General features: G+C 40.1%; 1 protein-coding gene across 4 annotated transcripts in view; it reads right to left on the reverse strand.

Annotated features, from left to right (window-relative positions):
* Positions 1-468: 468 nt before the first annotated feature.
* The window catches only part of LOC149160668 (uncharacterized), a 66844-nt gene continuing 42291 nt past the window's right edge, over positions 469-25021 (reverse strand). For 2 of the 4 annotated variants that reach the window (XM_089436753.1, XM_089436752.1), the window contains exons 8-9: positions 17482-17600; positions 469-1252 (exon numbers count right to left, since the gene is read on the reverse strand). In XM_089436753.1, the coding sequence (XP_089292879.1) occupies positions 881-1252; positions 17482-17600 (491 nt within the window). In that variant the 3' untranslated portion in view covers positions 469-880. The remainder of the gene's footprint in view (positions 1253-17481; positions 17601-25021) is intronic. The other 2 variants (XM_089436754.1, XM_089436755.1) reach the window with 2 other exon arrangements.

The raw sequence follows: 25021 nt of genomic DNA on the forward strand, positions 1-25021 counted from the left end.
TATGTATAATACATACCAACCACAAATTTGTTTATCCAAGGAAAATATCTTCCAAAGTTATAGATGAATGATCATAATTTCACCATGTATACATTGCACAGACTATTAAATTACAAATGGCTACAGAAAAGTGTTTGTCACACATTGTCACACAAAGGAAACACCTTTGTGCAAGTTCAATTTTAAAATTTTGACCTGTTTTCCACCAGCTACAAACATATCCAATTTTTTGCAGCTTCTAACTCTGCAAGAGTGCGACCATAAGCACACCCACAATCAACTTTGGGTAGTTATTGCTCTTGGAAGAAATTGTTCTGTCACTGTTAACCTGAACCTTAGTGTTCTGCACCCCCAACAGGCTTCTTCCAGTCAATGCCACTAATATTATTCTAGTGAATTTCAATCTCTCCAATTATTCTGCCAAACCCAAAATAGGAAAACATGAAAAGAAACATAAATCCCCAAAAATGGCTCCCACACAAAATTCAGAAACAGTTCAATTATTTTGTCAAGCCTCGTCACAAACATGCTCACATTCCAGCATGTGAAATAATCTTCACTGCCCTCAACTTGAAAATCAAATGTACAGTCATTAGAAGCTTTTTACAGGGAAACTTGTAGAAACACCACTGAGTTTATGCTGAGTTATGCATAACATTTGACTCGATCTCCTTTTCAAAGAGGGCTGTCAAATTATTCATTGAAAAACTAAACCTACAATTAATTTACAGAACCAATTTCAGTTTAGAACTAATAGAACGAACCTTTTGGAAAAATCTCTCTGGTAACTTCCAGTTACAACTCTTCTCAATAGATTACGATAGAAAATGGGGATCAAAAGAACATAAATATGATTGACAACCCAAGAAAGCAGCGAAAGTTAAGTTAGCTGATAACTGAATAGTGACTTGACTGGTTTTGATGATGCTAATTGATATGCGAAAGGAGATTTAGCAGGTTTTCGAATTGGCTCATCGCTGGCATTTTCTGGACTTGGAGAAGCTTCTTTGCAAGCATTGGATTCTTCCATACTTGAGTGAGTGTGCGTAGTTGAACTTGGATTTTCGCCATTGTTTTTTGAAAGATCTAGATAATTGTCATTATATAATCCAGAATGCTGTTCTGTCACCTGCATCTCTTCATTTTGCTCATTTTCATGGGTTTTAGGACTATCAATTGTAGAGTCCATTTGGTTAGTCACAGTTTCCCTTCTTTCATGGGCATCATGTGAATCCTGCAAGACAAAAGGATACTACAAAAATAGTTAGCTTTACAAAATTCCAATATTCACTCAGCTTGTATATTAATATCTTCTTATAAAGCACTTTACAAGAAAAAGAGCAAGAACGCTTGGTTGGGATTCTAAATCTATAAGAAAATACCATTTTGACTGCAAAGAAAGTACTATTTGGTCTTTTAAAAATCTCGTGCATAGCACAGCTTGCACAGCTATCAAACATCAAAATAGGAAAATTATCATATCAAAGATCGTTCACACTGCAATGCACCCAACGCTACGAGTTTGGAATGAAACTGAAACCAAGTTGATCAAGAAACAATATATTTGCACTTGACATATATAAAAGGAAGGATATAAACAATCACAACATCATTCAGGAATTATCATGAATCTCGTATTCCAACTTGCTGTCTATTGACATAAAAAACTGCATGTGATCAGAAAAGATGGAGGTGAAGCAAAGTATACAAAAGGAAACTAAATTGCCTCCACCTAACAATGATAACTCAAATCAAGATGTGGGGGCTCCTGAGGCTCTTTATACACAGAGGATCACCTACACAATGTTTAGAGAATAACTGATCATTCAACTAATTAAGACTTCCAAACTGTGAAAATTCCAAAACTGGAATCTTATTGCAACCACTGGTATTATTTCTCCTAATCGTTAATTAATTTAACAATTTATTTGCTATGGAAAATATCGAAATAAACACACTGCAACCTTCACAAATAAAATACTGTGGAAAAATAATGCGCTGGAAACTAAGAAACGCTAGCACACACACATAAAATATGAGACAATTATTTTTGGACAGATGTCCCCAGAAAAACCCAACTTGGGAAAACCGGTGAAGCAGTGAGGATTTTTATTATTATGCAGCAGTGAAAATCTGAGTACAATCTCGATCAATGTTGTTAAAAGCGCGAGCGGGATTAAATCGGCGTGGGGAACAAAGCGGAAAAAATCGGAAAAATCGGGAAAAAAGCGGAAAAAAGCGGGAAAAAAGCGTTTGGCACAAAAATATTCATTTTTTTTTCATTTTTTTTCAATTTTTTTAATATCTAAACCATCTACAACATAAAATAAATACATTGACACATAAATATGATAATAAAACTAATATATAAGATGTTTAATATCATTTCTAGCGCTAAAATCACACATAACATTGAATCATGTCCTGAATAGTAAGTCCTGACTCCTGAGGACTTGAGTCCCAACTCAGCCTCAAAATATCAACAAAAAATATGATAATGTATCTCATCATGTCATAATGTCATATACAATAAAATGAAAGTCTAATCCTATTGATTTCCTCTGCCCCTCTTGCAAGAAAATGTCACTGCTTTCCCTTTCCCTCTAGATGTAGATGCTGGTGCCTGTGCTGGTGGAAATGGCAGTGGAGTCTGACGTGCTCTAGAAGCTGAAGAAGTAGAAGTAGCAGCTACAGGAGGTAGACGGAGACCACGTCCTCTACTGGTGGTAGTGGTAGCCCGGGTAGGCAGTGTCACCTCCTCCTCCTGCTCCTCCTCCTCCTCCTCCACCTGCTCCTGCTCCTGCTCCTCCTCCTCCTCCCCCTCCTCCTCCCCCTCATCCTGCACTAACCAATCATCAGTGGGATCCATGAGAGGCCTCTCGGCCTCAACCCTCCATTCAGCAATGGTGTCAATCCCATCCAATGAGATGGCATCCATATCAGGTGTCCTCTCTAGTTGCCTCACCCACAATCGAAGATTGTAGTAGACATAGACCATGTCATTAAGTCTATGGGACTCCAACCTGTACAAAGTTCATGAAATAATAATTAATAATTAATAATTAATATTATAAAAAAAATATTGTTTAATGAATTCAAAAATTTATTTGGAAATTTGCAATATTTTAAATGTTTAAGTGTTAACCTATTGCGCTTCTTGTTGTGTATTTTTTCAAATACACTCCAATTGCGCTCACATCCTGAGGAGTTGCATGTTTGGCTGAGGATGCGTACGGCAAGCTTTTGCAAAAGGGGTACTCTGCCACCATACATCTTCCACCATGCGTCTACAACAAAATTACAAATAAAATTTTAAATAAACAAAAGAAAAAAATGGAATTTGAAGAGACAATGAAATTTGAAACAAAGTTACAAAGTACAAACTAAAAAATACCTGGCATTTTAATCGTCCTATCAATGATAGCCATCTCAAAGCCAAATGTGCCACCTGCCATCTTATATGTCTCAATTTGTTTAGAGATCTCTATACGTTGTTCTGGAGATCGCACCATCTTCTGGACACAGGATAAGAATCCATCCATGATCTCAGCATCAAAATCAAACCCACATGCATAAGAAAATGCAGGGTTCAGGAAAAGCCCAGCAGCATGAATGGGACGATGGAGTGTGTTGTTCCATCGCTCATCAATCACTTCCCATAGAAGGAGTTGTTTCTGAAACCCATCATCTCCCTTATCATCATAGTAGGACCGAATGGCTTCTTTGGCCCTGTCCATGGCTTCATACAAATAGCCCATTGCGGGCTTCTCACCATCAACCAACCGAAGAACCTTTACCAAAGGTTCAGTAACGGCGCACACCTCCTGCACTCCCGCCCAGAAGTCTTCCTGGTATGAAACTAGTCTGCATACGGCCTCTCCTTCTGGTTTGCGGCTCATTGACGAAGCACGCCACTCCTCTGAAAGAAACATTCTCTTCAAATCCCACATAGAATTCAAGAGGGATTGAAGAGATATGAAACTCGTCGCAAACCGTGTAATGGCGGGGCGCACCAACTCTTTGTTGTTGGTGCATTTTCTCATCAAGCTAAGCACAGATGTATGATTGTAAATAAATTTTGTGATGCTTTTTGATGAGTCAACAATATCTTTGACAAAGGGAATTTTCCCTATGTCCTCTAACATCAAATCAATACAATGGGCAGCACAAGGTGTCCAAAATAAAGTAGGATGCCTGTCCATAAGCATTCTACCAGCAGCAACATAATTTGCAGCATTGTCCGTTATGACTTGGACAACATTTTCTGCACCCACCTCCAAAATAAACACATCCAGCAAATCACATAAAGTTCTTGCATCTTTGATTTGATGAGTTGCATCAATAGATTTGATAAACATAGTCCCCTTGGGACAACTAACCAAGAAGTTTATAAGGGTTCTCCCCTTTTGGTCAGTCCAACCATCTGACATAACAGTGCATCCTATTTGTGCCCATGATGCCCTAAAATCCTCCAATCTTTGGGTGCAGTCACGCTTTTCATCTTGAAGAATCCGGCCTCTGAAATCATGATAAAAAGGGATTTTGTACCCCGGGCCAACACTGGCAATAGCATCAACAGCAAGTTGGAAAAATGGATTATTCCTTACAATGCTGAAAGGAATATCACTCCAGAGGAGAAATTTTCCCATCAACCTATCAGCTTGTTCTTTTTCAGTTCTTTTTAGCATTGAACCGATAGTTGGTTGTGAACCAGGTGTGGTTCGAGGAACAAAAAATGATGATGCAGCTACCGGATTGACTGACGCTGCAGTAGAACCAGTGCCACTTGGCCCACTTCCTTCAGCTGACCTTTTTAGTTGCCTTTTGAGTTCTTCTTTGGCCTCTCTAGCGTGCTCTAATTCTCCCAATGCTCTCATGGCTCTTTGGATAAGTTCAGGATTTGTATTTATACAGGGCCCCACATCATGTCCAGGGATTTGTGCAAGGTGATACTTCAACCTGTACACCCCCCCGCGTATCTCCTTTCCACACAACTTGCAATTCAAGTTTTGTCTATCATTCGGAGCTTTAGGTTCACCATATTCCCAGAAAGGATCCAATTTCCTTGGCATGTTTGTTTTTGAATTTTGAATTTGCAAACCTATGGAAAAATAAGGATTAGGAAATAGGAATTTAGGATTACAAATTACAATTTAGCATTTACAAAATTACAAGTTACAAATTTCCAAAATCCAAAGTTCCAAACCCAAGTTACCCAACCAAATGGCAAATGCCAAAAAACAATGAAAAAACATAAACAATGTTTAAAAAAATGAAAATAAAAAATAAAAAATTGGTTCCCATAGTCATACCAAGTTACCCATCCCAAATCAATGAAAAAATACAAAAAATTCTTTAAAAACAATGAAAACAAAAGGAAAATGGTGCCCATATGAAGTTTCCCAACCAAAAACAATGAAAAACAAAGTTTTTAAACAAGGAAAACAAAAAAAAATTAATCTACATACCGTTTTTATGGAGAAATTGGTGATCTCCTCTTGAATTTCTCCTACAAGCACTTGGATTTGCTCCCAAACCCTTCAGCTCCTCTCTCCAACGCTTCTCCTCCTCCTACGCGCGCCCACAGTCAGAAATGACCAAATAAAAAACCAAAATCGTGGTTATAAACCCGCTGCCGCCGCCCTCAAAGCTTTTTTCCCAAAAAATCGCGCTTTTTTCGAAAAAAGTGCGCTTTTTTCCGAAAAAGCGGTATAAAAAAAAGTTGCCGCTTTTTACCTATAAAAAGCGGGTTTAAATCGGCATAGGCAAAAAATCGCGCTTTTAACAACACTGATCTCGATGCCTGAAACTGGCAATCCACAGCAAGAAATTCTAGGCAAAATTATTGAAGGGAATATACACTTCCTCCACCAGTAATCCTGGCACAACCTACCTTCAGAAACTCATCCCTCTGACCCTCTGCGTCAGCCTCTGTGCTGCCCTATGCAGTCTACTTGATGAAAAGCCTCCAACCAGTCTCTGATGAAGTCGTTTTGCCTCTAGCTATTGACAAAATCGTCTTTCCAGCCTTTTGGAACCTCTGCCCGACCTCTGGAACTAAAAACAATTTTCCCTTCAGCAAATCGAACTGCCCTCTTTGAAGCTACTACGCAGTGCTTTGCACTGCCTCACTGGGATAACTTGGCCCTCTTGTTGCTGCCTCTCCAAATCACTGTCCCTGCCCCTCACTCACTACTTCGATCTCTGGCTCTCTCCGGCAATTGATTGCTGCTACTCAAGAAATCGAACTGCTCAAGTGTCTTCTCCATCACTACATCAATCTCTTCTTATAATCCATTGTTGGAGCACCAACGGCCAATATTAAAACATAATCGATGGCTAGGATGATCTCAAGATCAATCCATGTGAGTTTCTAGACTATTCTCGCCTTATTATTGATTAATTAACCATATTCCCTAAGTTTAGACTTAGGAAATATTTTAAAAACGGTTAATAATCTAATTGAGACACTTCTAAATGGAATTTCCAGAAACGATTTCTGGATTTTGGAGATCTCATGTATTCTAGCCTCTCCACCAAATTTCGTGGCTAGAACACATCTGATGCTACAAAAACTAACACTCCCTCTTAGCGAGGAATGTGTTCTAGTGTTGCACACCCTGCCAAAACACTTTGTCTCTGCATCATCTCCTGTTACGCAGCTAATGTCTAGCCATACTACCCACCAACCACTGCGCAACTCTGATATACTCTACATCTATGTTGTTGCTGACGCTGCCATATTGCTGCTAACACTACATTTGCACTGCAACTCCCTCTTATCTGTTGTTGCTACAACTACAACATCTGCAACTAAAAAGCATCCAAAATACTAAATCAACTATGTTTGGTATGATGAATCTCTCCCGAGTGTATAAGTGCTACTAGCATCTGCACTGTCACTGAAGAATTTGCGTTGCTGCCAACTCTACACTGAGCCACCTACTCCACTGTCAACACTACACTGCACTCCTCAGTATTTGGCTGCTACTAGTTTGCAACTGTCACTCTAGTATTGACTACATCAATTGCCACTGATTCATCCTACTACTGAATACTATGGGCCCCCATAGCCAAGTAATGATCCATGACTACTAAATACTATGGGGCCCCATAGCTAAGTAATGATCCATGAGGTGGACTCCTCAATGGACCCTACCCAATCTCTGTAGTTCTTTGGGACTAGAGTACCGAATCTCCACACCTCATTCCTGGAGGTATATCTGTGAACATCACGAAGTCTTCCTCCAACCTGGAGATCAACCTGTCGATCTCTGCAGAAGCTCCCTGTTGGTCCTGCTTCTCCTCCTTGTCCTTCTTCTTGAGAGGACACTGGGTACTGTAGTGACTGAGCTCACCACACCTAAAGCACTAGACCTTTGACAGATCCTTCTTCTTCTTTCTCTGCTCCCCCTACCCCTGACTGGGACCCTTTGACGCGAGGGCCACATTCTCCTCCTCCTTCACCACCTTCGATCCATTGCTCGTCTCAACTCCTCCTGTTGCAAATCAGACCACATCCTATCCCACTCTGGTAGCCTATCTCTGCCCAATGTGTTTTGGACAAGACCTACCAGTCCTTTGAGACACTATTGAGTGCCAAACGCACTAGCTCCATGGGTTGAGGCGTTGCCCCAACAGTTGACAGCTACTCTTGGACATCCTGAATCCTAGTAAGGAAGGGATCTATGCCTCCCCACTTCTGCATCTGGATGCATCTCAGCTTCTCCTCAAGAAACATCTTCCAATGCTCGGATGTTCCCTGGTATAACATGGAGAGAACATCCCACATTTGTTTGGTAGTATCTTTGCCAGCAATATGTGAGACAATATGATCCCGGACTCCATCCAAGAACAATCGATTCACCCGCGCCATCTCTTTCTTGTATTCTTTCTGTTGATCTACATCCTGGTTATCAATGTAGGCTTTCAGGACATATTCATCTAGAAGGAAGGACATCCTAGCATTCCAGATGACATAGTTGGAAGCTCCATCCAACCTATCCTGATCACAAAGCCCTACAGTGGCCATCTGAATGAACTATTGAAAACTCCCTCTTTCCTTTTGCTTGGTTGTTGCCCAGCTACTCGCACTCCCTTCTAGAGTGAGAAGATTTGCTCACAACTACTGCCAATCTGCAAGGAAAATCGAACTTCTTGAGACTAGAAGTTCCCTAAGAGAAACTTTCCCTTTGTGTGTGCTCTTCTCTCTTCCACTCCGATGTTGGTCTTGCGCTAGGGAACTGCTGCGAAACACTCTGCGTCCAGCTAGAAATCTGCCCAACGAAAAATCTGAGTTGATCCCGGACTCCATCCAAGGACATCCTAGCATTCCAGATGACATAGTTGGAAGCTCCATTCAACCTATCCTGATCACAAATCCCTACAGTGGCCATCTGAACGAACTATTGAAAACTCCCTCTTTCCTTTTGCTTGGTTGTTGCCCAGCTACTCGCACTCCCTTCTAGAGTGAGAAGATTTGCTCACAACTACTGCCAATCTGCAAGGAAAATCGAACTTCTTGAGACTAGAAGTTCCCTAAGAGAAACTTTCCCTTTGTGTGTGCTCTTCTCTCTTCCACTCCGATGTTGGTCTTGCGCTAGGGAACTGCTGCGAAACACTCTGCGTCCAGCTAGAGATCTGCCCAACGAAAAATCTGAGTTGCTCCCAAAGATATTGGTAGTATCTTTGCCAGCAATATGTGAGACAATATGATCCCGGACTCCATCCAAGAACAATCGCTTCACCCGCACCATCTCTTTCTTGTATTCTTTCTGTTGATCTACATCCTGGTTATCAATGTAGGCTTTCAGGACATATTCATCTAGAAGGAAGGACATCCTAGCATTCCAGATGACATAGTTGGAAGCTCCATCCAACCTATCCTGATCACAAAGCCCTACAGTGGCCATCTGAACGAACTATTGAAAACTCCCTCTTTCCTTTTGCTTGGTTGTTGCCCAGCTACTCGCACTCCCTTCTAGAGTGAGAAGATTTGCTCACAACTACTGCCAATCTGCAAGGAAAATCGAACTTCTTGAGACTAGAAGTTCCCTAAGAGAAACTTTCCCTTTGTGTGTGCTCTTCTATCTTCCACTCCGATGTTGGTCTTGCGCTAGGGAACTGCTGCGAAACACTCTACGTCCAGCTAGAGATCTGCCCAACGAAAAATCTGAGTTTCTCCCTCATCCTTTCGAATCACTCGATCTGGAAGGATTGAATTTTTTTGCACCTCTCAGAAAAATCCAACTTCCACAAGCAACTCGGGCTCCTGGCAAAAGACTGCGCTACTCCTGGGAATTTCGGCTTGTTGCTCTTACTGAACAGCGAAATTCCTTCTTTTCACTTCTGAGCTCTCCGATTGATCAACTGCGCTCTAATACCATGTGAAAATTCCAAAACTGGAATCTTATTGCAGCAACTGGAATTATTTCTCCTAACTGTTAATTAATTTAACAATTTCTCTGTTACAGCAAATATCGAAATAAATACACTATAACCTTCACAAATAAAATACTGCAGAAAAATAATGCGCTGGAAACTGAGAAATGCTAGCACACACAAAATTTGAGACAATTATTTTTGGATAAATATCCCCTTAAAACCCCAACTTGGGAAAATCGATGCAACAGTGAGGGTTTTTATTATTATGCAGTAATGAAAATATGAGTACAATCTGGATGCCTGAAACTGGCAATCCACAACAAGAAATTTTGGGCAAAATTATTGAAGGGAAATTCCCCTTCCTCCAACAGCAATCCCGGCACAACTAACCTTCAGAAACTTAGCCCTCTGACCCTCTATGTCAGCGTCCACGCTACTCTGCACAGCTTGCTTGACGTCAAGCCTCCAACCAATCTCTGATGAAGTTGTTCTACCGCTAGCTGTTGAGGAAATAGTCTCTTCGGCCTTCTGGAACCTCTGCCCGGCCTCTGGAACTGAGAACGATTTTCTCTCCAGCAAGTCGAATTGCCCTCTCTGAAGCTACTACACAGTGCTCGGCACTGCCTCACTGGGATAACTCGACCCTCTTGTTGTTGCCTCTCCGGATCTGGAAATCTTCCTCCGGATCACTATCCCTGTCGCTCACTCATTGCTTCAATCTTTGGTTCTCTTTGGCAACTGACTGCTACTACTCAGGAAATCGATCTGTCAAGAAATCGAAGTGCTCAAGTGCCTTCTCCATCACCACATCGATCTCTTCTTATAATCCATTGTTGGAGCACGAATGGCCAAGATTAAAACATAATCAATGGTTAGGATCATCTCTGGATCAATCTATTTGTGTTTCTAGACTATTCTCGCCTTATCTCAATTAATATTGATTAATTAAATATATTTCCTAAGTTTAGGCTTAGGAAATATTTTAAAAACGGTTAATAATCTAATTGAGACACTTCTAGACGCAATTTCTAGAAATGATTTCTGGATTTTGGAGATCTCATGTATTCTAGCCTCTCCACCAAATTTCGTGGCTAGAACACATCTGATGCTACAAAAACTAACACAAATGAGGTCTACCCAGTGGTGCGTTTGAGACTTCCATAACCATGTCAGTGAAAGGTAAAATATTATTGTCCAGATTGACACCCTCCTTTCTAAAGTCATGCGCATTATTGCTTAATGTCTGCTTGACCTAATAATGTTGATATCAGAGCCATGACGTTGCTTGAACTGATGAGCATTTTTCTCTACATTTCATGATCAGAAGCAATTCTCTTCCTTTTAAGTCTTTACACATTTATCATTCATTAAGTGACAACCAATTTCATCAAATACTTCCTATTGGACTTCATTGGAACCGGGCAATATTTGTTGTTAGCATTTCCGCAAGGTTAGTGACACTAACATCATTGTTGATTCTTTTGTAATGCCTAACAAGTCCCAAAAAAGGTTTATCAAGAAAATTCTGCCTCTAGTCTAGGTAGTCTCCATAACAAGCGTTTGACACAAATGTATGGGGACGACGACTTTATCTTCAAGGAAGCATCCACATATCCATATTCGTATTTTTCTTAATTGACTGACAAATGGAATGGGATTTCACTACTACTATTTTTATGTCTGCAATACTTAAGAGTTACCTAAACTGATTATGTTCACATAGTACTTTATTATTTTTACTGTTAGGGATTTCACAGGAATAGTCATAACAAAAGGAAATTATGGAACCCCCTTTACTTAGCGTACTTTACCTTTGTCAACTTCATGCTCATCTGCTACATCATTTTCCCCCTTGTGAACTCTGTTTAGGGCATCGTTCTCCTCTTTTGTATCACCGTCTACAAGCGTCCTCATGCTCAGCCTGTCTTCAACATATCTTCATTTGTATACATGTCATGCTATATTACATGCCATGCCACATGTGTTGTTGCACATCCTTTTCTATGTCATTTACCAGCATGTTCTGTTCATCAATGCTACAACTTATTTCCTATGTTGCACGGGGACCTGTCCCCCCCCCCAAAAAATACTCATGTACCCTGCATCCTCAAGTTCCGTGGACTTTCACCAAATTGGTGGGGACTCCATTGGGGACTTGGGGACTTGCTAGTCGTCCCCAAGACGTTCCGAACAGAATTCAGGTATGTTCCGAACAAATTTTAGGGATGTTTTTGGCAGATTTTAAGGGTTTTCTGCGCAGATTTCAAGGATGTTTGGGAAAGTTTTAGGGATAATCCAAACACAGAGCTTCAATTTTCACAATCATGGACATTGATGATTGAAAAATATGATCATTTTTCACATTCATTTTTTTGGAATGCATTGAATCAAAACTTTTGTTAGTCTTCAACCTGTGATTTTAGTTATAACGGAGTTGTGTATTTAGCCTTCGGCCAGGGAATTGAAAGTGTCCAGGCTGTGGGGTGACAGGTTCTGGAAGAGCCAGAGGCATGGCCTCGCTAGGCTCCCGGTCGGGTCAATGTCCATAGTTTTGCTAGACCTTGTGTCTGTGGAATTTGGGATTTATTTGTCTCTCATGGGTGCATGCACGGTAGAGGTGGTCGAGCATAGGGATGGTGGAAATTCCCCACCCATGGGGCTGGAAGAGTGGACAGGGGGTTGGGTCTATAGAGATGGGGGGTGATTCAAACTACTGCAGTGAAGGGAGAGCCAGGGGCTCAAGAAATCCCAGATATACCATCTGGTGGCAGAGGGGCGAAGGCAGAGAAGCTCAATCGATCAAATTATGGGTCAGTCTGGTCCTATGGTCTCGAATTTCCTGGGTTGGGAACCTCTGTTTGGATGGAATTCATCTCAGGTATTAGTGGTGGGTGTGGAGTGATGTCAAGCAATTGAAGTCGATTATGGACAAAGTGGCCTTAATTCCCACTACCTGGGCACTCTGTATAGGGTCGCTAAGCAAAGGGTTCGACGGGAAATGGGCTTTGTCCTGTGGCCGGTTTGTAACCCTCTTCAATCCCCGTAATTGTGTTTGGTTGATGAAATCAATTATTGTTGCAAACTATAGCTATATTACTGACAGTATGGTAATAGTTGGAATGGCCAGTTCGTTTAAACTTTGTACTGGGCAAAGGAAGGCATGCAATAACAATGGCATTAGAATCTTGCTTTGGCATACAATTACTTGCAGACAATGGAGTGGGTTCCTTACTCGGCTGGTGTGTTTTGAACTTGAAGCAGGTCTGCAATGGGGGCAAGACCGCTAGCAATGTCAAGCACCCAACATGCGGCCCTGGACAGTAGGAAAGTTGAGAATGCAAGAAAGAGAAGAGCATTTGAAAGACAGTGGCAACAAAATGGCTCAAGCGAAGGGGACAAAGAACAATGGAGGTGGAAGTTGAGGTCGGTGGAGGCAGAGAAAGGCAGCCCCGTCACCGGGAAACCAACCCAGCTCCTCCAGTGGGGCGGTTGGGACAAGACGAGGGCATAAGCCAACCTCACGTATCATTGATGAAGCAGCCCAAGCTTACCATGCCAGCAACTCCAACCCAGTTAAACAATTGATCGCAGAGTCAGAAGAAGAAATCCAACAGACAATGGAAGACTTCGATTTGGACTTGGATGAGTGGCAAGCAGTGACCCCAAAACCAGGCCATACTCGAGGAAGAGTAACGCAGTACAAGTAGACTGTGCGCCTATTCTAGATGATGAAGAGCATTCTGGCGAAAGCTCTAGAACAAATTCCTCCAGACATGCATGCAGCCCCTCGGGGGCATTCGGTGAATTTAGATTTAACCAAAGAATTGCAAAAAAATCAGTTCCAACTGCAGCAACAGAGTGGTCGGTTGAGCCAGATCGAGCAGCACGGAGCTGCATGGTTCTATGGTGAAGGACCCCGCGCCGATGGATTCTGCTGATGATGAACAGTGACAGTGAACCCATGGTTTCCTTTTTGAATGCTTTGGTCATATAGTTTTAGACTTATTATCAATTATGTTTACAATTATTTAGATAATAGAAAGTATAAAGACTCTCAAGTATATATAGCATGGCTAGACAAACTTATGTTTTTTTGCTTATCGATGGCATATTTTGCAGTTAGGTGGCCAACAGACCTGGCTTCCCACTGGATAGGTTGAGGCCACTTAACTCATGGACATATGGATGTAACCTACTTTATTTCCAAAAATAAATAGAAAGGTACCACCAAGCTTACAAAAAAAAATTACCTTTGTGATGGTCTTTCATCATCACATCTTCCTGTAGGCATCAGCATCCTGCATACATGTTGAAACATCTCCCAAAGATATATATATTGTCAAGGGTCTCCATCTTTTCCAGACTTCCATCAGAGTCTTCATATCTTTCTGGGAGATATCATAGTCAAATCTTTCAGTTCTCGGATGTTGAATGTCTTGTTCCATGTTTGCATTGTCTACAATCTCTTCCTTTCTTTCTTCACATATGACATTCCCAAAAACTTCCAATCAAAGTTCCTCTAGTTATTGTCAACCACCTCATATTCCATATGAGTACCTATTATGTTGATTTCATCTAGTGTGACCCATGCCTTCCGACATCCTTTCATGGGAGGATATTCCTTTCCTTTGATCATGCTTCTCAAGATAGAGCAGTGATCCATGTTACCTGCAACCATACAACATGACTTTATAATATTGAATACAAGCATACATACCTCATTTACCTTTAGGTCATCTAGGCTTCTTTCAGCAACTTCCTTGATTGAAAAGAGCTTCAACCCCTTGATCTGCTTCATCTCTTATGTCATCATAACATCATCCCATGAATTCCACAAGTTGGAGTTCCTAATGAAACACTTGCTTCCTCTCTATATCGGTGAACCTTACTATGAGGATTCCATCGGAGAATCTTGAGGATCTTACATATCCCTATCCAGCAGATGTTTCCTTTTGACTAATGTATGATGAGACTTGTCCGAGATGACTTCTTCCTTTTTCCCATAAGTGTCGCTTGAGCTTTTAATGTGGTCACCAAGAGCTATATCCTTCATAGTTGACTATCATAGATTTTGTTCCAGACATCCTTCATGTTTCCTATGTGGATGTCACAAGCTCTTACTTCTAATGCTTTTCCTCTTCCTTGGACTTCCTTCTTTTCAGCTTCCTCCACTCCTTCAGTGAAATGGACTTCTTCTCTATCTTTCTTGTTATTGCACTTCCTGAGCTTAGGGCAATCTTTCCTGTAATGCTTATAGCATTGAATCTTGGCTATGTTCTTCTTTCCTTTCTAAGGACCAAATTTTCCAAACTTCCCCTTCCTTTCGGCAAATGTTTGAACACCTTTTGCCCTCAACCTGTCTTCTTCTATCTTGCATAGAAACCACAAGTTGTTGAATGGAATAGCTTTCTTATCCTCATAGGCATTTGTTACCTTGCTCATCAATTAGTGTATTTAGAACAAAGGAGATCATTTCCTTATCTGAAATCATCTCTCCCAGATCTTGCAGTTGAGATCTTATGAAGATAACCCTTTATCCTTTGATACCTTTAATTTGAGTAGATAAGATCTAAGTGATATGACCTTCTTTTTCGCACCTTCAGAGAATAGTTCTATCAGCTTATCATATGTCTCTTTTGATGTCTCCAATACTACTATTTGAAAAACTCCATAAGAATCTCTTGAGCCCTTAGATCCTTTTCCATGTATTCAGATAGTACTTGTCCTTTAGATGGTTTGGAGACTTTTCCAATGATATGATCAATAACTTCATTTTCTTTGAGGACTATGTCTATCCTCCTTTTCCATTCAAGGATGTTCAATGACCAACCAACTTATAGATCTCCTTGCAAAATGAAGTCATTTTACTAGATTAGATTATATAAGAAAAGGTACTTGTCAAGTGAAGATAAAATCTTCAACTTGATCCTTTGTTGATGGTGATTGATGAGGATGTTGATGTTTCTTCGAATGATCTTTAAGGATAAAGAGGTCCTTGCTTCAATGAGAGGGAACTTGCCTTATAGCTTTTTGAAGATGATGATAATGCCTTTAGCCTTCTTTGGATAACTAGCCTTCATGATACTTCAACTTCTTTGGTGGTGAATGAGTGCAGATCCCATAAATGCTTCTAGAGTTTCTACTTTCTCCAAGATGATGTGATCTTTGTCCTTGAAGTGCTTCTCTTGGATGTTTGTACTTTGGGCTACCTTGCTTTGTAGATCTCTTCAACTTGATGAGGGTCATGGGGTCTTTTGATGATGACTAGAGGATCCCAAGACTTTTGTTGGTGTAGACTTCTTCTTCGATCTAGGGTCTGATGCTTTGACGTAGATCTTGCCTTCACTGTTATATCTTTCAACTTGCTTTGGTGTCTTTCTCGAAATTTGATCCTTGAGTGTCCCTTGATAAGATGTGCTTCCTTGACTTAGTTACCTTAGCTCCAATACCATGTTGAGAAATCTAGGGCATCAAGTATTAGGTGATTTCTCTTCCATTAGTAACTGCTTGTGAGTGCTTTTTACAACTTTAGATTAGGATCTTCTTTTCTTTAGTTATTAGTGTTCTTCTTCATCAAGCAGTTACCAATGCATGAACACAAGAGACAAAGAATGTAGGCTATGAGCCAGGGCCAAAACCTCTCACTCTTTGAGAGAAAAACCCGCACAAATTCTTCTTATAGAGATTCCAATTGACGAATACCAAGACCAAGGCCCTTGACCTAGTTGCCACTCCAAGACCAAGACACTAGTTCTCTTGACTGTCTTCTGCTCTTTTCTTCTTCTTGACTCCTCTTCCGCTTTGACCTTCTTAGCACTGAGATCATCTCCTATCTGAGAATACTGTGATAGCAAAGAACCGTAGAAACACTTGAGATGGCACCGAAATACATCACTATAGTGTCACCGGAATGCGATCACTGTAGCAGCACAGAAACTAAGATAGCACTAAATCTATGAGACTGAGATAGCACCGAATCAATGTGATATATTACTGAATTGTAGCTCCTTCATAGCACTAAACAGCAGTCTCCATTATAGCACCGAACAGTGGCTTCTTCACAGAATTGTAGCTTCTGTACTCTTGTCTGAAACTATGTTTCTCTGTTATGACACTGAACTGTACTTCTCTGAGATCCGAGCGCATCACTGCAGTGTCCTATCCGAATTACAGAGGTATCCGAAATTATCTCTGTATTTGCCACCGGCCACCCGAATTACTGAGGTATCCGAACTCCTTGACTGTCTGAAATGCGAACACCCTACACACATATATATAGTAGTTGTCCCATATAAATAAGCCGACCTGTGAATCCAAAGAGGTGTGTCTCCATTAGGTGAGCCGACATGAGTTCTTTACTTTGTCTTGAGGCCTACTTGAAGAGGAGTAACTAGTGCTTGTCTTGGAGGGCTATTTTACAATCCTATAGACTTATATCTATTTGTAACATGCCCAAGAAGGGTTCTTCATACATGACATTGACCCTTTTTGACAAATCCTAAAGGCTCGCAATGGGAGCCATCTAAAAATAAAATCTCTTGCTCATGAAACCCAAACATTACAATAATAATTTTATTTTTATTCTTTTCATCATATACAAAAATCACAATTACATGTAATTATGAAGACCGAACCTAGTTACACTTTTCAACACAAATAAGGTACAGATGCAACAAGAACAAGTTCAAGCTCACAAATAATGTTTAATTATCATACATTTTGCAATATTTGGAAACTAATAAAAGTTAAAGCAGTACTTCAGATACAAAGATGTCATTTTAAGTTGCACAACCACCTAGAAAGGAATTTCCCATTTCCCTTTTTGTAAATACAATGAAATTTGTAAAGGCATGTAACAAGGACTGAAAAAAAGGAAAAAGTGTTGATTTAACGATATGATAATTTACAACAATCTCAGTGCATTTATTGTCTGCCCTGAAAATTTGTGATAATTATCACTCATTGTTAGCACATTATTGTAAGCAAACTAGTGGAACAGAACAACCAACAAGCAATGATGCATACATCATAATTTATGTCCAGTCAGGCAGTGGTTTGAAGCATTTACACCTAATGCAAGTAAAATTAGCTGATTACCTCTATTGGCACATTGTTCAAACTGAGGGATTCAAATTTATTCTGATCATTATTATCATGCTCCACCGGTGCAGATGAGATCTTTAATCGATCAATAAGCATCTCAAAATGAGAGTGATCTGCCAAAGAAATCAACAAATGCATCATAATCTAAATGTATTAGTATTTTTTCAATCTTGTCATTTCATACTTCCCGATTCATTATACAAGTTTAGAGATTCCAAGGGAAGATTAAAAAAAGAATGTCAGAAATCTTATCCAGTCCTGTCAGGAGCAGATGCTTTTATGAATTGAAAAGGAAAATTTGGGCACAGACCACAAAAAACTGGAAGACCCCCAAAATATACTTTTAACATTCCTGATTAATTATCATTTACTTAAATTACAAGCAAAGTTGGCGCTGTTATGACAAGATAAATCGTTCTTATTACCTTATGTCACCATGGAAATGACTTAATGGTACCTAGACAAGTAAATGGAAATTGGTATACAGCAGAGGCATACACCATTCAAGTTCTTCCAACAGTACAACTAGAAACAATATCATAAAACCATTAATTGAATGATACAAATGGAAGGAACTGAAAAAAAAAAATACAAAAAACACATGGACGGATAAACCATAGATGAAATAATCTCCAATATCAAATTGATCCCAATGCAATCAACAAAATAACTATTTACATAATCCCAATTATTTTGATTAACACAAGTTCGCCAAGATTAGCCGATTTTTCCAGATTATTGCTGATTTCATTTTCTCGGGAATCCTTCCAACCGCAAGTATCTCATCTATGGGATATCCAATATACCACAAATGGTTCAATAGGAAATAGTAATAGACCTTCCATATCATGAATAACCAACTGATAATGATATTGACAGCATCAGAATAGCAAGAAAACATTGCCAGGTGGGCAAGCTCACCTCAACTGACTATGTGGTAATACAGTCTTTTCTAAATTATGATTACAAGTTATAATTGTGCCCTTCTAAATTTGATTTATTGCAATGCACACATGGTAAACACGTCGTGACCAACAAGGTGGACCAATACGCCCAACATTCAAGGACCAAATGGTTCTGCTATGTCACATGACATTATTGGACCATGTAATTACACAAAGATCCTAGTAGATGGCAAGCCATCTACTTTAAGGTGTAAACCCAAGAAAGAAAACATGTCATGCTCAATCTGGTCCTGCATATCACGATAAAATGCACTACAACAAAAATGTTATAAGATGTCCCATAAATATATATACGATGATGTTGTCCATATCTACAATCGAACTCACTTTCAAAAGGCCAAAACGCATTCCGAAAATGCCCCAAAGAACCTGAATGCTTTTACAATAACGACTTGTAAGACCCTTCAGCCAGATTAGATATTTAATTAAGCTAATTCTCAATTACTTTGTACTGACTTAACTGCTAAATAATATTAAACCAATTAATCATTCAAGTTCAAAGTTGAAGTGATGGTTTCCAACATTTTGATCTTGAATCAACCATGTGAAAGACTTGTTTTTATAAGATTGAAACTTAATTGATTCCAAGGTCATATGTATCCTCCTGTCAATGTAACTGTTTAAGGTATTTTAGCATTGCATAAAGGAAAAGGTGATAAATTCTTCTTAGTTTTGCATAGATAGATTTTGGTTATGATGTTGGAGACATGAAAGTAGGGTTTAACTGTAGAAAACCCTAAAGAAAGAGATGATCCAAAAGCCCTAATTTCGCAGTTGCCAAATCCACAGCTCTTCCAACATCACACTATAGTTTAGATTTACAACTAATGCTATTGCATCAGCAGATCCTACCATATTAATACTATTGACCTTACAACTGAACTCAATAATAGCACCTTGACTTTTGATGCATAGGGAGCTTATATTGGCCTGCAGGATACATCCGTAGTTGTAAACGGTTTTCTATTGCCTCAGGGAGAGCTCTCCAATCTCACCGTCACTCAAAACAGCAACCCTTGTCTCCTCGTGTCCACAGTCAACTCCACTAGACAGGCGGTGGAAACTACCAAGCTGGAGTACGGTAGGGGCAGAGGGAATTTCCGATGGAGCGGTGAAATGTGTTGAGATCGGAAAGAACACCAATGGCGAAAGCACTCTGCTGGGCCGACATTGACACTAAGAGACGAAAGCTAGGGGAGCAAATGGGATTAGATACCCCAGTAGTCCTAGCCGTAAACGATGGATACTAAGTGTTGTGTGTATTGACCCGCGTAGTGTTGTAGCTAATGCGTTAAGTATCCCACCTGGGGAGTAGCATAAAGGAAAAGGTGATAAATTCTTCTAATTTGTTCTCCACTGATTTCTTATCATATTTAAGTTTCTTAATTTTGCATAGGTAGATTTTGGTTATGATGTTGGAGACATGAAAGTAGGGTTTAACTGTAGGAAACCCTAAAGAAAGAGATGATCCAAAAGCCCTAATTTCGCAGTTGCCAAATCCACAGCTCTTCCAATATCACACTATAGTTTAGATTTACAACTAATGTTATTGCATCAGCAGATCCTACCATATTAATACTATTGACCATACAACTGAACTCAGTAATAGCACCTTGACTTTTGATGCATAGGGAGCTTATATTGGCCTGCAGGATACATCCGTAGTTGTAAATGGTTTTCTACTGCCTCAGGGAGAGCCCTCCAATCTCACCGTCACACAGACCGTCACTCAAAACAGCAACCCTTGTCTCCTCGTGTCCACAGTCAACTCCACTAGACTCTGGTTGCCTCAGAGCCACAGATCACACCACAGAGATGTTGCGTTGCAACAAACAAACCTTAGGAATGACTCGCTACCACAGACTCACCTTGGAAATGGAGCCGCATGTCATACAGATAATCTGCAGCCATGATGGTGCCTCAGAACTTACGCACCGCCACAATCAACCATTTCGAAAGAATCCGCAGCTACAATCTACTCTTCCAAAAAAATCTGTCGCTACAATCGACACCTCAGGGATGGTCCACATACATTAATCGCACCTCAATGGGGCCTCACTATCTCAAAATGGTTTGTTAGACCGGTGTTTGCCTTAGTGATACCATCATACCTCTGCACTCATGCACTGCCACAACTTGCCATAGATGATGGCATAGGGGTGATTTATTTCCCATATAATGCATTGTCATGGTTTGCTTCACTTAACATCACCGGGGTGATTCGTTGTCCATACAATGTCACAAAATTAATGTGTTGCCTTAGAGATTATGTTAAACAGATGAGGGAGAAGGGATTGGCTAGGGTGAAATCTTTCGCTGCCAAAACCAAACAGAAAAGACGTGTCTTAAAACCCTCAAGAGCCTCAGCTCACTAATCAGAAAGATCAACAATCCATGATGATAAAAATGATTCTCCTCTCTCTTATTCATAGATTCCCTTTGGGGTATCTTTAATTTCAGGGGCTAACAAGTTTCCCTCCATTTTGCCCCACATTTGACTTCTTTCACAAGTTTCCCTCCAATTACCCAATTTACCCAATGTTACCCCAATAACATTGAATAATGGGTTTCCCCCTTTATAAAATACTATAGCCTATGAGGTTGTATAGACTACTTCGTCCTCCCTTGGGCAATTAATTGGAAGAGGACATTACACTATCTAGGGTTGTATATGGTTATTGGCTATAAATCTGCATCCTAGGAAGGAATTTTCTCCTAAAGTTACCCTTGTATATACATGGCTAACAAGTCCCATATGTAGGGACCCTTATTCATACCTGACCAAATAGAGAACTTCTTGTTGAGACTCACAAGAGTGTGGAGGATTGAAAAGAACATGTTACCCTCCGAAAATGCAAGGGTTATTTTGCATTTCCATGGACTCTCCTCTATCACCAAACATACTAGAATATCTGAGGAGTTCAATAAATTACATGTTGTGGGAGAAACTCAAAATATTGATGGTTTGATGGAATTTCTCTCAAAGACATATTTCACCACAAGGTTCCAATATTCATGGGTCGAACCCAAGGTCCGATGCCACACAAATTGAGAATGAACAAGAGGAGAACCCCAGAAGATGAATACTCCACCTCAAGAAGTAACCCAGGCATGATTTATGATGAGGTAAGGGCTAGACACAACCCTAGAAAAGGAACATCATAAATTGCAACAGGTTCAAACCATGGCATGTCACCCTAAATCGCAATAGGTACAAAGCATGCCATGTGGCAAGGCAATGTCTAGAGGATCAAAACACCCGACCTTGCTAGAAGCCCGATGCATCATAGGTGGTGAAAAAAGAACCTAAAATAGAAATATGTTGCTTAAAATGATGACGTGTGGCATTGAAGGTGTTTGGGTGGTCAAATGAGGGTAAGTTACCGTGGTTCATCCCATTCCGTGGTTCATCCCATTCCATGGTTAGAAAGAAGACCAGTTGGTTGCTTAATCATGAATACACCCCCTTTAAGAGGGACACTTTGTGCAAGAAGGCATTTTAATCATAGTAAGTTGACTTTAAAGGGAATTACACATTATTCAAGGCATAATTCACATATTTGGAAGCATGTTTCACCCTTGAGACATTTGGGGCAAGGACACTTTTTTTAAGCATGTTCTACATAATTAGAGGAGAGTCCTTTGCATGAAGAAGCACCATGTGTAATGGTTGACATGGTCCAAGCCCTTAAACAAAGAATTGATGCATACTCTAATAAAAGAGAAATATGACAAGTGACAAGTGAAACTATGCAAAAAGGTTAAAGATGTTGAATGGTGTTGTCATTGATGCCAACATCTGTCCTTGAACACTCTTAATATTCTTCTAGTTTGCATCGACTGGAAGCTCCAAATGACAAGAAGCCCTAAAAGAGAGGAAGGGAAGCCCTAGTTTCCCTGCACTTGTTAAGGAAAATGGATGTAAAGGGCAATTATTTTGATCATGAGACCATCAACATTTGATTCTCCTCGGTGTGTCAATTCCAACTATATATGGCATGCTCTCTAACTCCTCACGGTTGAGGAGATATGCTTTGTCAAAGGTCATGCCCCAATCTTATGGTTAAAGTCCCCAAAATGAGATGATGTGGCAGCTCAACAATTGACTAAATATTTGTTCAAATCATGAGGCCAAGAAGAATTAATATTGAAGGAGCTAACTAAATGGACATCATCAATCTTTTCATTGTGAATTGAGAAGTTATTGTCCACTATTGTTACTGAAATAGATTGTGTATTTTATGAAGAAAAGCTTGTTGTTGTATGAATGTATTAAGCTCTATTGGAAACCCTAGGCGAAATAAGAAGCCCTAGGAGGAAAAATTGCCCTACTACATTACAGTGGTATCAGAGCAAGAGCATCCTCCCAACTTGTGAGTGCATGAGCCTTGTATGCTTTCGAAAGATATGAGCAACATTATAGTAAGAAGAAATATGGACACCCTTCAGCCAGACATGGGGGATAGAACAGGGCAAGAAGAACAAGATCTCGGTGTCATACTAAATGCAAACTCCAACAGCAACAACAAACGACCAACATGCTAATGCAAGGACAACAACAGATGGCCCATGGTATTGTCCACGCCATAAATAATCTTGGTAAATGCAAGTAATAGGGTTGGTACTAAGGAAGCGACAACCATAAGCCTGCCTCCTCCATTGTTGTTACTCAAACACAGCACAAGACAACCAGTGGAAGGAGTCATAGAACCTTACTTCCTCAATTTTTAAACAGTTAGACAGCAATGACCCAAGGAGCAACAAAGCCAAATGGACTTTTTGATGATTACTTTCGGGCATATGCAACACTAGAAGAAAATACTCAGATAGTCACGACTTTCCAACAATAGATCAACATCAAATATAGAAATACATTGAAGGGATAGCCTAATTCTAATTTAATACGCACGTAAATTACCCCTCCCTTCTAGTGATGGATTATTTAAATGTTCAGCAAGAGCTTGGGTGAATAAATTGGACACCTACTTCAAGCTCAATCCTATGTTAGAAGCAGACGCTATCCAATTCACCACACTACACCTAGAAACAAAAGCACATGATTGGTCGTATCACGGACTAGTTATGTTGGGGCATGTAAACATCACTTCTTATGTAGACTTTATGTAGATATTAATAGATAGATTTGATCGAAAGAACCCAGATATACACTTTAGAGAGCTTGCACAACTCAAACAGACAGGGTCGCATGAAGAATACATCACAGAATTCAAACGAATTGTTGTCATGGTGATGGACATATCTAAAGAAAGACTAGTCATGCTCTTCATGGAAGGATTATCTGAACCCCTACAAGGTTGGGTTAAGGCATTTGATTGCACAATTATACAAGACACCATCAAGAATACTCGTGATATGGGGAATGCATCAACCAAATCTAAGGCTCTATCCAAGCCCTTCATCCCTCTGAAAGATAAGGAGAAGAAACCTTTTCAATGGGATTGACACAAAAGGGACAGATTGGATGATGAAACCCAATGTGAACTAAGGCAAAAGAACCTTTGTTTCACTTACAAGGAACCATGGGAGCGAAGACATCAATGTCTAGGCAAAGGAAAAATCCACTATATTGAAGTAGTTTCTGACAATGAGAATGAAGAAGAAGAGCCCACCCCAAATGATGAGACTAGCAGCCCAAAGAAAGAAGTTAGAACAACCCCATGAAAAAGCTAAAGAAGAGGAAAAGCCCCACGAAGAGAAGAAACCCCGACCGCAAGTTAAGATTGTGTCTTTATCAGGAACACCCAGGTATTACACTTTCAAGATTAGGGGAGTTATCAAGGTACAACGCATCACAAGTTTGGTTGATGGAGGAGCTACACACAACTTCATTGATGCAACATTAGTAGCAAAGAGAGGACTTCCCACATAAGAGTTCAAAGGACTTGATGTGATAGTAGCAGATGGGTACAACTTGGATAACACTTGGTAATTACACTTTTATCACTGATTTATATGTAATAGATCTTGCAGATATAAATGTAGTGTTGGGGGTTAAATGGTTGTACTACTAGGAAAGCTCACTATGTATTGCCAAGCAATGGAGATGGAATTCAAGGCATCAAATGGCAATCAAGTGGTATTGAGAGGGGCATGGCAAATGGTAGTCCACAAGTCAGTTCCGCCAGGAGAATGGAGGCCATATTTAGGCATGGAGATGTAGCATATGCTACAGAATGCATGATTACAAGCCAAAAGACACCCAACAGCAACAGTCTGCAATACAAAACAAACATTCAACAAGTGTTGGACAAGCATGGTTAGGTATTTGGAGATATTCCCCCTAGACTACCTCCTAAAAGAGGATTTGAACATATTATGGAGTTGGAAGCCTGTAATCACCACACCATATCGGCACCCAAAGAAATTTAAGGATGATATAGAGAAAGGAATCCAATAATTGCTAGCTATGAGCAACATCAGACCCAACTCAAGTCCATTCGCATCGTCAGTGGTTCTGGTTAAAAAGAAGGATGGAACGTGGAGGATGTGTATTGACTACCAGGCATTGAACAAAAAGACCATCAAGAACATATACCCTATTTCTAGGA

This window comes from Pinus tabuliformis, chromosome 5_2, assembly GCF_031772625.1.
Source record: "Pinus tabuliformis cultivar Carrire ecotype Pingquan chromosome 5_2, CPIR1, whole genome shotgun sequence".
Taxonomy (NCBI): domain Eukaryota; kingdom Viridiplantae; phylum Streptophyta; class Pinopsida; order Pinales; family Pinaceae; genus Pinus; species Pinus tabuliformis.